We start from the raw sequence: 13,039 nt of genomic DNA on the forward strand, positions 1-13,039 counted from the left end.
TTTGGTTTTGGAGTTTTTTGGCCATAGAACATGTGGGTTCACTGGAGAGAGACAGAGGGAGAGTGAAAAGGCAAGTGAGCAATCACTACCCCAGGGGAATGGCTACACTGCAATCCCCTCTCCTCCATTCTCTTCTGGGATTGGGGGCATGCACGTATATGCACCCAGTGTGATTTTTTTCAAGCTGTCAGGTCAGGGACTTTGAACCACAGTTGACTATATGAGAGCCTAGCGCCTTAACCACTAGGCCACTTGCTGGCCTCCCCCCCCCCCCCCCGGAAATTTCAAAGCAAATTTCAAATGTAGGTAAGGAACTTATATTTTCTATATTGTTATTCATTGCTATTATTTAAAAAGAAAACTGCAGATTTATAAAGAAAAGAGTCCCTTGTTTCATATATTTGGTCATAGAAGGGGAAGAGCTGCTCAGGCCATTGGGCACCGTGTGGGGCCAGACAGCTAGAGCCGCACAGCACTGCCGGAGATGGGTCACCATGCCCTGGGTTTCTCAGAAAATGAATGAGAAGATCTAACAAAAGCTAGCAGCACTACGCGTTATCTTACTTGAAGAACAGCACTCGCAGAAGCACGGCCATCTAACCAGGACACGTCCCTTCAGCGCCAGAGCAAGTGCACAGAGTGAGGACCATGAACACTCTCCTGGCAAGGCTGGGAGGAGCGCTGCTTGTGTGGAAGACATCGATGATCTGAAAGCCAGTAGATCCCACCTTGTGCCCCTGAAGTACCTGAGATCTCCCCCTGCCCTCGCTTTCCCAGTTGGGTTATTCATCTGCCCACGGAACTCTCGTTCAGACCTCCTCCTGGTTGTGTCTGCTGTCTGGCGTGTAATCACACGTTCATGTGTCTGGCAGCACCACTGCAGAGGAGGGCCTGAGATGATGAGGGCCTTCTGTTTTGTTTTGCTGTTTCTGCTGATAGAGTGGCAGAGTGCTCAAAGTGTAGGAGCCAGTCGACAAGGTTCATCCGCTCACTCACACACCCAACCCACACGTACTTACCGTCTGTGGGGAAACACCATTTCATAGATACTAAAAAGTCGCTCTTTTCTGGAAAGAACTAAATCAATAAATCAAGTATCAATGAAATTTTCCAGAAGAAAGAGCTCATAACATCCATTTAATTAAGCAATGCGAGGAGTTCCCATATTCTTGCAAAGCATCCACCAAGAGTTGCCAAGTGAGCACGTCAACCCACCCAGCCCCCTGACCTGCTCGTCCTGCTCCACAAGAACCAAGCTAGATGTTACCTCCTGAATGTGAGAGTCCCTGCAGTCAGCTTCTCGCCAATATCTTTGGCCCACACCAACACCTCAGTTTGGGAAACAAACTACAATCTGGGTCCTTCATATGGGAGTCTCCTACCTGCTCAGATCTTCCTGACTGCAGTTGGGAGCAAGCAGCCCGCGTGGTATTAGATCAGGCTTGTCCAAAGTACTGAGCCTGAGCACTCTGGGGACCGGGTTGAGACGTGCTGCAGGGTGGAGCCTGAACATCTGCATCTGCAACCAGTTCCCAGGCGATGCCCACGGTGCCAGGCCACAGCTCACACTCAAAGTAGCAGGGCTCCAGGTTTTCAGTGTCTCACCACCCCGGGCTACTCCCATTACTTCCTAGTTAATTAAAATAGAAGAAAATGTTTAATTCTATCCACAATTCTAATGCTTGGAGCTGCTGTGGTCATGGCGCTCGTGGGCAGCCAGTGCAGGGCATGCCAAGCACCATGGAAACTCCTTCAGGGCAGTGCTGGGCTCGGTGGCAGGGGACTGTTCTCAGCTGTACAGGCTGGAAACTCATTACCTTCTTGGATGTCCTGAACAGTCTGAAAGGAAAAATCCATTGTGTTTGTTTCCACAGGGGGCCCCTGGCCTCATCGGACTTCCTGGCCCCAAAGGAATAAAGGGAGATTCGAGAACCATCACCACCAAAGGTCAGTGCTCCACGGCCAGGGTCTGGGCCACCCGGCCTCTCTGTGGGTGCATGGCATCCATGGAGTCACACAAATTTTTTCCCAGGTGAAAGGGGACAGCGAGGTGTCCCAGGAGTGCCTGGGATGAAAGGTGACGACGGCCTCTCAGGACAGGATGGGCTGGATGGATTCCCTGGCCTTCCGGGCCCACCTGTGAGTAGCCACAATCTGTAGACGTCCATGTCCTGACTGTCCGTGCTCTGCACCCCTGAGGAGCAGCTGGCATTGGTGCCAGCACCACGCCAACCTGTGCACACGGGCCATTCAATTCTAACAGACAGACTTTGGGGTTATGGAGAAAGGCAGAATCCAGGCCAGTGATGTTTGAACACTTGAAAGTCAACCAGTAAATCATGTAGAATGAGCCCCCCCTCCCCCGTTGGAATCTTTTAGAATGGGTGGCGGGATCGGTTTTCCCAGAGGATTCTGATAACCTGCAGAGACCCAGTCCCTTTTCCTCGGGAAGGTTGGGTGAAGGTGGAACTGCCCAGTCCACCCACTGCCCACCCTCCCATCCCGACGCTCGCCGCGATGCCTTCCCGCCTGGAACCCAGGACTCCCTTCCCAGGATGCCACTGGCCTCTTCTCAATTCTTCCTCTTCCTCCATGCGGATGTCCTCCCCAGGGCTTCCAGACTGCCTCCTTCAGCTCTTTATCAGGGTCCCGGGCCTGCTGTGAACGCACCCCTGGGCTGGGGCTTCCCAGCAAGAACCTCTTCCTGCAGCCCTAGAGGCCGAGTCTGCAGTCGGGCGTGGCGGGCTATGTCCAGCCAGGCTGTGGGAGAGCCTGCTGCAGCCTCCCTGAGCTCCGCGACCCTCTGGGGCTCACGGTGGCGCCTCCCTGCGCTTCTCGCCCTCCTCGCTCTGCGTGTCTGTCTCCCCGTCCATTCCCCCTTCTGATGGGGGCGGGGTCAGTCCTGTTGGAACGAAGACCACATTGAGACCTCGTCTCACGTCGGTCATCCCCAGAGACCCTACTTCCAGGTCCAGTACCCTGTGCTGGGACAGCATTGGCACTTCAGCACCAGCTTGGGGGACAGTTCAGTCCCCACACCTTTCCTTCAGGACTTCCCCTCTGAATTCTCCTTGCGGGCTCATTTCCCGGTTCCACACCCCGGCCTCTTGGTCAGCACAGCCTGGTCCCTTACTCACTAGCGTGTTTCAAGTCTGGGTTTCTTGGGCCAGACAGCCTGGATGATTCTCCAATTAGTAATCTTAGTAAATCTCACCTGGAGGACGACAAAGGGGTCCAGTTCCTGTCACTGCCTACAATTAGGGTTTGAGGGGCCCACTGACCTCTGCAGGGGACTGTGGACTGCAAAGTCTATGTCATTAACCTCCCAAATTGAGGAAGCGAAATCGGGGGGTGTCATTTAATCAGCATCCCACAAAGGAAGGACACAGAGGGGAAGTCACAGCAGTGGGACGGTTCCTTCTCCGCACACTGTGGCCCCTCTGCCACCCCACGGCCGTCGGCTACTTACCCCTCACTCAGATATGCAGGCGCAAGGGTGCAGCCCCGCACCATGGTCCTATGGGTGGGACTATGTGGCCGTCATCCCTTCCCGTCTCTGGCTCCTACCCCACTGCCCTGTCCCCAGCTCCCACCCCTGCCCTGTCCCTGGAGCACTCACCCCTGGGACAGGCATCGCGAGCACACCGGCTTCTCTTCCTCCAACCCTGTGATCTCACCTGTGTCCAGCGAGCTGCCTGCTTGATTTTTCTTGTAGAAATTAGTTTCCTTTCCTTCAGCAAAATATCATCCTTGCACATAGTAGGCAGTCACAAGACTAAGTCGGCAAAAGTCGTGCATTCCTGTCCTGTCTGCCTGAACCAATGCCTTCCTGCTCCTCACGCAGAGGTGTAACTCTCCGTGGATGGAGGTCCAGTTGGACACAGGAAAACCAGTATCTGGGAAGGGGACAAGCATCAGATCCGTAGCTAGTGTCTTCTAGAATCGTCGCTCATTCCGCTCCTCATGGTTGGATAAGATCTGAGGGCCGTCGGCTCCTGTGCCTGGGTCAGCCCTAGCTGTAGGTTCCTGTGCGACTCCATCATCTTCCTGTCCTGTGTCCATGGCACAGAACCCCAGGAAGATGCAGAGAGGCGGTTGGGAAGTAGTGGTCACAGGGGTGGGGGGGTCTGTATTGTAAGAGAAACCAAATCTTCACACAGGGCGATGGCATCCAAGGCCCCCCCGGGGACACAGGGCACTCCGGAGCTCCTGGAACCAAGGGCCTCCCAGGAGAAATGGGCCCTCCAGGCCTGGGCTTACCGGGCCCGAAAGGCCTGCGTGGTACCCCTGGAGACGCCGGATTACCCGGACCACCAGGCTTCCCCGGGCCTCCTGGCCCCCCGGGCACCCCAGGACAAATCGGTACGGAGACCCTCCCTTTTTCTTCTCAGGCCATCAGGGCTTCCACGCCCCCACTCCCCTAGACCCACATGTGATCTTGCGGTGCTCAGACGTGGGTGCTGCGTGGCTTCACCCCTTGACATGAACACTCACCCGGCCATGGCTCCCCTGGCAGCTAAAATTTGGGCCCTCTCCCTGTAGGGTTGGTGCTACGGAGGCCGCACACAGAGTTCCAACTCTGTGCCCACACTTGGCCTCCTGGCAGCTGGCTCACACCCTCACACATGCCCTCACACACACCCTGACGTGTACATGCCGTACATATATCCTTAACTCCCAGTTTCCAAATTGCCTCATGCCTTCACCGTGTCTCTCCGCAGACTGTGATTCCGGCGTGAAGAGGCCCTTCGGAGGGGATGGACAACGGCCCGTGCAGCCAGGTACGGTACTGAGGAGCAGGGCCCGGCACCCACACACTGCCAGCTGGTAGAGTATATGACGCGTCGGCCACCTGCAGTGCCCACGGTGTGCCCTGAGCAGGAGTGACAATGTGCGCTGGCCCCCACCGGCTCCAGCTGGACTCAGAAAAGGCAAACGTCACAGAACACTGTCATCAGATCGCACCCACAAACGTGAACCAAACCTGCATCATTTATAAGGCTAGTCAGAGTGGCTAGCGGGCAGACGCTGGTACGGGGACACCGCCACCTCCGAGTGCTGCAAGGCAGTGTGAGCTGTTCGCTCAGCGCATAGGGTGGAGCTCGTCGGGTCCGTTAGGAGGGCGAGATTTTGCCTGGAAATAGAAGAATGTGAGCAAGAGCACAGGTGACCACACAAGGAAACCTGCAGACGCTCCCAGGCAGGGCTGAGAGGCAGGACAGAGTGGAGATGCAGGAAGGCGACAGGCACAGGGCAGGCGCAGTCCCCAGAGCAGATGTAGGAACCCAAGGGGAGAACGGGGAGGGGAGCCCCGGGTGCGTGTGGAACGCCCACCCAGGTCAGGATTTCGAAGATAGAAGGAAGAGAACGATTTTGGTGCGGAAGCGCAGGGGTTGGTAGGACATCTGGATGGTGGCAGTTGCAGAGTGGCAGCTGAAAGTCCAGGCCAGCATCTGATCTAGGTGAAGGTCGGTTAGGAGCAGCGTCAGCCTCTGCCCTGCTCAGAGGCCTCAGTGAGCTCTAGGACGCTCCACAGCCTCAGAGACGCCAGAAAGCGGTCCATTCACGAGGATCCTTCCTGCATCCTTCCTTTCTCAGACCCTGGGCTGGCCAGTTGCAACCCTGATGTAGGGAGCAGAGAAAAGGAAGCCAGAGGCCTGGGATGCCCACGTTCTGGTTAGAGAGAAAGGAGCCGGCACGGCCACAGAGAGCGGATTTGTGCCACAGCCTGGGAGCCAGGCTGTTGCTGGGTCAGCGGGGAAGAGGGCCACGTGGGCATGAGCAGTGGTCCAGCATTAGGTCAGGAAGGAGAAGGGGCTGGCACACTCAGCACTCCAAGCACAGAATTACTGTGGACGGGCCCCAGACACAGGGCAGCCTCCCGACTCAGACAGAGCAGCCTGGGCTGGGCCATGCACAGGGGTAGGCCAGGAGTCACAGGCGGGCGTGTCACTGGGACTTAGTGGGAGGTGGGCAGGAGGCTTGGCTGAGGCCGGCAGCCATCCCGGTGAGGCCATGGGGGCATCTGCAGGGAGGACTCAAGGAGACAGAGGTAGCATCACGCCCGTGGCCACCCACCGTCGAAGTGGCTGAGGAGCGTCCTGCTGGAGCAGACACTGCTCCCGAGCTGGGCCAGGAGGGCGTGCAGGCTGCAGAGTTACACTCACGTTTGGTTGCAACGAGGGTGCGTAGACTTGGACAAAAGAGGGTCATGACTGGGGCACCGGCCACACGAGGTCCTGGACACGTAGCGATTCAGAGCTACACCAGGACGCAAGGGCAGCAGGTAATGAGTGGACAAGGGGAGGAGATTAGGAAGCCAAGACATCTGGGGGCACTGACAGCGTGTGGTCACACCGCTGTGCCCAGTGGAGAGGTGGCCCACTGCCTCCTGGCATGTCCAGGTATAAAGCCACTGTCTAGAGCGACTGGGTCTGTGTGGCCCATGGCCCCGGCAGGCTCCTGTAGAGACAGGAACTTGACGAGCCCTCTCGCAGGCTCCCCTTACCCTTTGGACAGCCCAGGTGCTCTTGGCCGGGCTCCACTCACTGTGGCCACCACTGTCCACACTCGGCCTCCACGTCAGGCCAGTGGGAGCCTGGCCCCACAATTCCCAGGCATACAGGCCAGGGAGACCTCCAGCGCCCTCTCACGCAGACCCCGTGCAGGCCAGGGAGCCTCCCCCAAAGGGCCAGACCACAGCTACCCTGCAGAAGGGCCAGCGCTCAGCCACGCCGCAGCATGCTGGCAGCCCTGTTTAACTCCACACTGCTCAAAGCATCGCATTGCTGCAGTCATTCAGAAATACTGAGTCACTAAGGAGGAGCTGAAAGTCCTTTCAGGCTCGCAAGCTGTCCTCAGCCTCTGTAGACGTCCCCGTATCAGAGAAAGGCTGCCGTGCGGACCAGCTGGGGACAGCCCAGACCAACCAGCCAGGGTGGAGGGGTTCCCTGGTGGGTGTCCTCCAGGAGGGGAGGGACCACGTCGCTGCCCAGGGCCAGTTTTATTCGACTGGACTTACTTAATTTGCATTTTATACTAATACCTGATCTTCTCACACTAGGAAATCAAACTTCTATTACGTCGGGACAGAGATGAATCAAATCCCTAGGCTGCCCGGTCACACAGTGGGAGCCAACGTGCAAGGCCGGAGTGTGCCCCTCGAGACTTGGGCAGCCACCACTTCAGGTCATCTTTGCCCCTCTCTCCCCAGGTTGTGTCGGGGGGCCCAAGGGATCTCCAGGCCGGCCAGGACCCCAGGGTCCCACAGGTAACATGCTCCTCCGTTTCCCTCTGTTGACCCTGCCTCTGCTCCTCACCCCTCCCTGCCTCAACACTGCCGTGGTCCCCACCTCGGCACTCTGGGCACACTCATCCCCCCCTCTGCCTCGTCACGAAGCCCGTGTGGTCATTGAGACCTGGTCGGACCCCAGGCTGGAAGGGCAAATTCCTGCTACAGCTCTCTGCCTCAGCCCAGGCCCTCGGTGGTCACCACAGACAGGGACAGGAGCCCCCTTAGGCCCCGGAGGAGGTCAGGCGGCCGCGGTCTGGTGCAGTGCTTGGACACTGCTCAGTTGCCGAGATCGCGCTCTTCTGTGTGCACGTCCCACTGTGCCTTCTGCTCCAGGACATGTGGGAGATGCTTCCTGTGGGCTTTGGGGGGCCGGGAGCAGAGCAAACCGAGCAGTCTCCACCCACCCGGGAGGAGCCAGGCTCTTATCTGCAGGTGCAAGCCGGTCCCCGAGGGTCGCCTGTCTGCAGACGCAAGGCTCCCCCAACATTCTAGTGTCTGGAGCTACCTGCTCCCAGCACTGGCACCGCATGTCCAGTGGGCACAGAGGGGCCTGGTGACCACAGCTGCCCTCAGACCCCGCTTTCTCTGGCCAGGCTGTAGGGCCCTGTGGGTACATGAGTGACCAGAGCAGAGCCAGGGCTCTCCGGGCACCCGTGGGCAGGGAATTTGGTCCCTGGGATGCGTGGGGACCCGGGGTATCAGCCTAGGACAGCCAGCTCTGCGACAGAGCCCCAGGAGCCAGCAGGAGGACGCTGTGTGTTGGTTTTCTCCTCTGCCTGTGATGGCCGGGGGAATGCCAGGCCACCGGGGTCTGTCCTGCAGGTCAGCAGTGGGGCTTGGACATGTCCCCGGTGTGGCAGGACAGCTCTGGTGTGCTAGTCCCTGCTCGACTCACCGGGGCCCGATGCGTCTCATGACACACCATGGCTGGGTTCCTCCCCAAACCATGGTGGGCTGCGCCAGTGGGAGGTACGGGTGCTCAGATGACTCAAACCTAGAAAAGCACATCCACACATTGTGGCCGGACCTTCAGGGCCTGGTCCAGTGCCCGTGAGCGCAGGGTCCAACAGTAAAAGGCCGAGGTGTCCCCGCTAGAGCCCCCCACTGCCCACCAAGGACGGAGCTTGAGTTTGCTCGTTGGAGTCCACGCAGCACCTGTCCGCACACTCCCACAGGAGGAGCAGGGATCACACCAGACCTGGCCCGTGCCCAGGGCTCAGTGTGGGCAGCTCTAAGGCCTGGGTTCGCCGGAGTCGCCCCCACCAGAGCTCGCTGCTCACGGCGTGTGTCTGGGCTCCTCGGCTGCATGGGTGGCCCTGTCTGGCTGTGGGTGTTGGTCACAGGCACCCTCCCAGGGCACTCGGCTCCCAGAGGGGCCAGCAGTCACCTTCAACACGCAGTTCTTCCGCGCTCTCTGGGGTGCCTGGCAGCTAGGGCTTCAGGGGAGCAGGAGCCGTGTGGCGTCTGGGCGCAGTCTGGGTCCCCCTTCACCTGACACATGTCCTCAGCGACCATCGCCCTGGGGCCGCATCCTGGGAACCTCTAGGAGAGAGCTACTTGGCTCAGTCCCCCTGGAACATCCCACTTCGGATCTCAGTGTGGCCCTGGCTTTGCTGGAGACAGAGTGAGGACGAGGGTCCCTATCACTCTGCAACTGTGGCTCTGGGGGAACCTCACACAGGCCACACCCTGCTGGGCAGAGGGGACCGAGGCCCCGCACTCCACATGCTCCATGGAGCCCGAGGCCGGCCGGGCAGGGCCTGGGCCATCCGTCGCTCCCAGTCCCGGCCATGGCCAGTGGTTTCCATTTCCTCCCCGACTGCCCATCCACAGGACTGGCTTCAGTCCTGACTCCTCCCTCTCGCTTCTGCCTTCTCCCTGCACATCCACTTTCCAGGGGGAAGGGTGGGTTTGTGTCCCAAGTCTCCCCTTCCCAGAGAAAAATGGGGAACATGTATGAAAAAGCAGGGGTGTCTGGTTTTGCGACGTCGGTGAGGACCACAGCCCTTTAATCCTGAGAGTAGGTGGACTAACCCACACCAAACCGTCCAGCCTGGCCTCAAGCCAGCTTAGTGCACTGGAGAATCTAAATCCTGAATGTCATTTGTGTCCCTGAGCAGGGGAGACAAGTGTATCGTTCCTATAGGGCACGTGTGCTCGCTGGAAGGAGACAGAAAGGGAGCAAGGAAGCACCCCACAGGGAGGATGGCCACACAGCAATCCCTTCTCCTTCTCAGAATCTCGGCACACGCAAGCACTTGCCTGTGTGTTTGTCAAGCTGCCAGGCCCAGGACTCAAACCACGTAGCTGACCATGTGGGATCCAGCATCCTTAACTACCACACCACTGGCTGGCCCCCTAAACAGGATTTTTAAACCCTGAAAATCATTCTATGCACCAGAGGTGCTGTTAGGGTGGGCGTCACCCAGCCCTGTTATCCCCGTTCCGTCAGAGACTGCATTAAGCCAGGCGCTGGCCCTGATCGTGTCCCGTCCATCCCCACGGGACCCGATGTGACTTGTGATGTATTTGGGTATTCAGGTGCCAAAGGTCTCAGAGGATTACCAGGACTGTCAGGGGCTGATGGAGCTCCAGGACTCAAGGGCTTACCAGGAGACCCAGGTCGTGAAGGATTCCCCGGACCCCCAGGTAAGTCAGGGTTGGCCCTCCGGGCAGCGCCCTGGGTTCAGGAAAGGACTGTGTGTAGGTGCCCGGATGCTTCTGCTGTCTCCTCGGCCATTCGGAAACCTCCCACACGTAGTCGGTGGTTAACTCCTTCTAGACTGACTGCTTTTAACTTCTCATTACCGATACCCTGGACGTGGGCTTTTGCAGAAGGTACCTACAGGTCTTACAGGAAAAAGCAATACGTGATGCAGAAAGGTCTTCTCTTACTGGTACTGAGCACCAAGGGCAGCATACGCAGTCTCCCGAGCCAGCCCCTGACGGCACCAGCAGCCTGCCCTCCGCTCCCTAGCTGACACTCACTCCACGTCCCCCTCAGAGAACTCCTGCATTTCTGAGGTCCAGGCCTCGCCTGCCCACCCCTCAGGTCCCAGCCCATCTGGATACCCGAGCCAGACCCTCCATCTGCATCTGACACAGTGAGAACTTGCGGGAGCCGGTCGGCGGGGGGGCGGCGGGCCAGGCCTCAAGCCAGCTTAGTGCACTGGAGAATCTAAATCCTGAATGTCATTTGTGTCCCTGAGCAGGGGAGACAAGTGTATCGTTCCTATAGGGCACGTGTGCTCGCTGGAAGGAGACAGAAAGGGAGCAAGGAAGCACCCCACAGGGAGGATGGCCACACAGCAATCCCTTCTCCTTCTCAGAATCTCGGCACACGCAAGCACTTGCCTGTGTGTTTGTCAAGCTGCCAGGCCCAGGACTCAAACCACGTAGCTGACCATGTGGGATCCAGCATCCTTAACTACCACACCACTGGCTGGCCCCCTAAACAGGATTTTTAAACCCTGAAAATCATTCTATGCACCAGAGGTGCTGTTAGGGTGGGCGTCACCCAGCCCTGTTATCCCCGTTCCGTCAGAGACTGCATTAAGCCAGGCGCTGGCCCTGATCGTGTCCCGTCCATCCCCACGGGACCCGATGTGACTTGTGATGTATTTGGGTATTCAGGTGCCAAAGGTCTCAGAGGATTACCAGGACTGTCAGGGGCTGATGGAGCTCCAGGACTCAAGGGCTTACCAGGAGACCCAGGTCGTGAAGGATTCCCCGGACCCCCAGGTAAGTCAGGGTTGGCCCTCCGGGCAGCGCCCTGGGTTCAGGAAAGGACTGTGTGTAGGTGCCCGGATGCTTCTGCTGTCTCCTCGGCCATTCGGAAACCTCCCACACGTAGTCGGTGGTTAACTCCTTCTAGACTGACTGCTTTTAACTTCTCATTACCGATACCCTGGACGTGGGCTTTTGCAGAAGGTACCTACAGGTCTTACAGGAAAAAGCAATACGTGATGCAGAAAGGTCTTCTCTTACTGGTACTGAGCACCAAGGGCAGCATACGCAGTCTCCCGAGCCAGCCCCTGACGGCACCAGCAGCCTGCCCTCCGCTCCCTAGCTGACACTCACTCCACGTCCCCCTCAGAGAACTCCTGCATTTCTGAGGTCCAGGCCTCGCCTGCCCACCCCTCAGGTCCCAGCCCATCTGGATACCCGAGCCAGACCCTCCATCTGCATCTGACACAGTGAGAACTTGCGGGAGCCGGTCGGCGGTCGGACGCGGTCCAGACTCTGTGGAAGGAAACGGACGCCCCAGCAGTGAGCTGCAGTGAGAGCAGGAGCGCTGGCCTGGGAGCCGCCGCACCGTCCGACAGGCGTCCGCTGTGCTGTGACACGGGCCATGTGGGCAGGGACCCCAGGAGCCAGCGAGGCCAGCTCTCCATGCGGTGGAAACTTGTCACACCACAGAACCATCCTTCACAGAGAGGCGGCCTCCGCCGGAGTCACCTGGCCCTGGCAGCCTCGAAACCCCGCCTTGCTGCAGAGCCCCTCCGCTGCGCGCAGTCCACTCCCAGCAAGTTCTCCCTGGGCTGTTCCTGAGCCACGCGGTCTACACCTTCAGGACCTTACAGGGACCCTACGATAGAGAGCGGCCATCTCACCCACGGACGTCCCAGGTGGCAGAACTGTCCCCAGCAAGGCAGCTTCCCGGCAGGCTGGCGGTACAGCCCTGGGCAGTTGTGGTTTGACACACCGCAGGGCGGAAGCAGGAAGTTCCATGCCCTTGGCATTCTGGCTGCCCTGTGACTGCCCTGCACGCCTGGAACAGCTCAGAACACAGGCTGCTGTGCTGGTCAGAGAGACACGAGGCCAACCTCCAGCAAAGAGTGATTCCATCCCGTCTCCTCCCGGACCTGCACTTCCACCAGCCATCTGACCCCACTGCGGATCTCTGCATCCGTCCTGAGGCATCATCCCAGTCTCAGCTCGGCGTTGAAGCGCAGAGCCCAGTGCACACCTGGCCGCTGCCCTTCTGTGAGACACCCCTCCCGTGTGCGAAACCGGGAGGTGTGCTTGCGAGGGTGTTAGCAAGGCACCAGGGGAGCCTGCGCGGGGAGAAGCTGGGACGTCTCCGTTTCTCCACACCCAGTCAGTCTTCTGTGTTATGTGTTGCCCTCCCAGACGCATCTGCAAATGCAAAGTACGGACTGTCGCTGGTGACGCCACCTGTACCGAGTTCAGGTGGTCTGAGTTCTGAGAGAAGGGTGCTGGCTTGTTTCAGCTTTTCACTTTGGGTGAAGGACCCTTAGAAAGCGTCATCTGATGCACAGCCGTGTGTGCGGAGGACAGTGAGCAGGACATGCCATCACCAGGCCGTGCAATGTGGCTGGGAAGCCTGTCCGGTGTTGAAATGCAAGCTCTCCATGAGCAGAGAGATGGGTAGACCAGAGGGAAGAAGCAAATGAGGACCTGCTCTGTATGATTTTCAGAATGAGTCGCTTTGCGTGACACTGAAGTATACTGCACTACATGTCTGCCACAGTGCGCAGGGCAAAGGCCCAACCTTAGAGATGCAAGGCACAGTGAATCCGTCCACACACGGGATCCCCGCAGACACCCAGGGCAGAGCTGTGCGTGCAGGTGTTCACACTGCAGCCATGGCCGTGAGTCTGTCCACACACAGGATCCCCGCGGACTCCCAGGGCAGAGCTGTGCTTGCAGGTGTTCACACAGCAGCCGTGGCCTTGGCCCTGCAGGCGGGCCCAGCTCCCATGTGTCGGGGTTAGTTTCGAG

General features: G+C 58.6%; 1 protein-coding gene across 1 annotated transcript in view; it reads left to right on the top strand.

The window, feature by feature from the left end:
- COL4A2 (collagen type IV alpha 2 chain) overlaps window positions 1–13,039 on the top strand; it is a 182,075-nt gene that overhangs the window by 148,594 nt on the left and 20,442 nt on the right. Inside the window, 8 exon segments of the mRNA XM_027776199.1 lie at window positions 1,875–1,947; window positions 2,033–2,139; window positions 4,161–4,362; window positions 4,722–4,781; window positions 7,214–7,270; window positions 9,836–9,943; window positions 10,272–10,398; window positions 10,839–11,035. Coding sequence (XP_027632000.1) covers window positions 1,875–1,947; window positions 2,033–2,139; window positions 4,161–4,362; window positions 4,722–4,781; window positions 7,214–7,270; window positions 9,836–9,943; window positions 10,272–10,398; window positions 10,839–11,035 — 931 coding nt within the window.

The sequence above is a fragment of the Tupaia chinensis genome, unplaced genomic scaffold (assembly GCF_000334495.1).
Source record: "Tupaia chinensis unplaced genomic scaffold, TupChi_1.0 Scaffold000644_1, whole genome shotgun sequence".
NCBI lineage: Eukaryota > Metazoa > Chordata > Mammalia > Scandentia > Tupaiidae > Tupaia > Tupaia belangeri.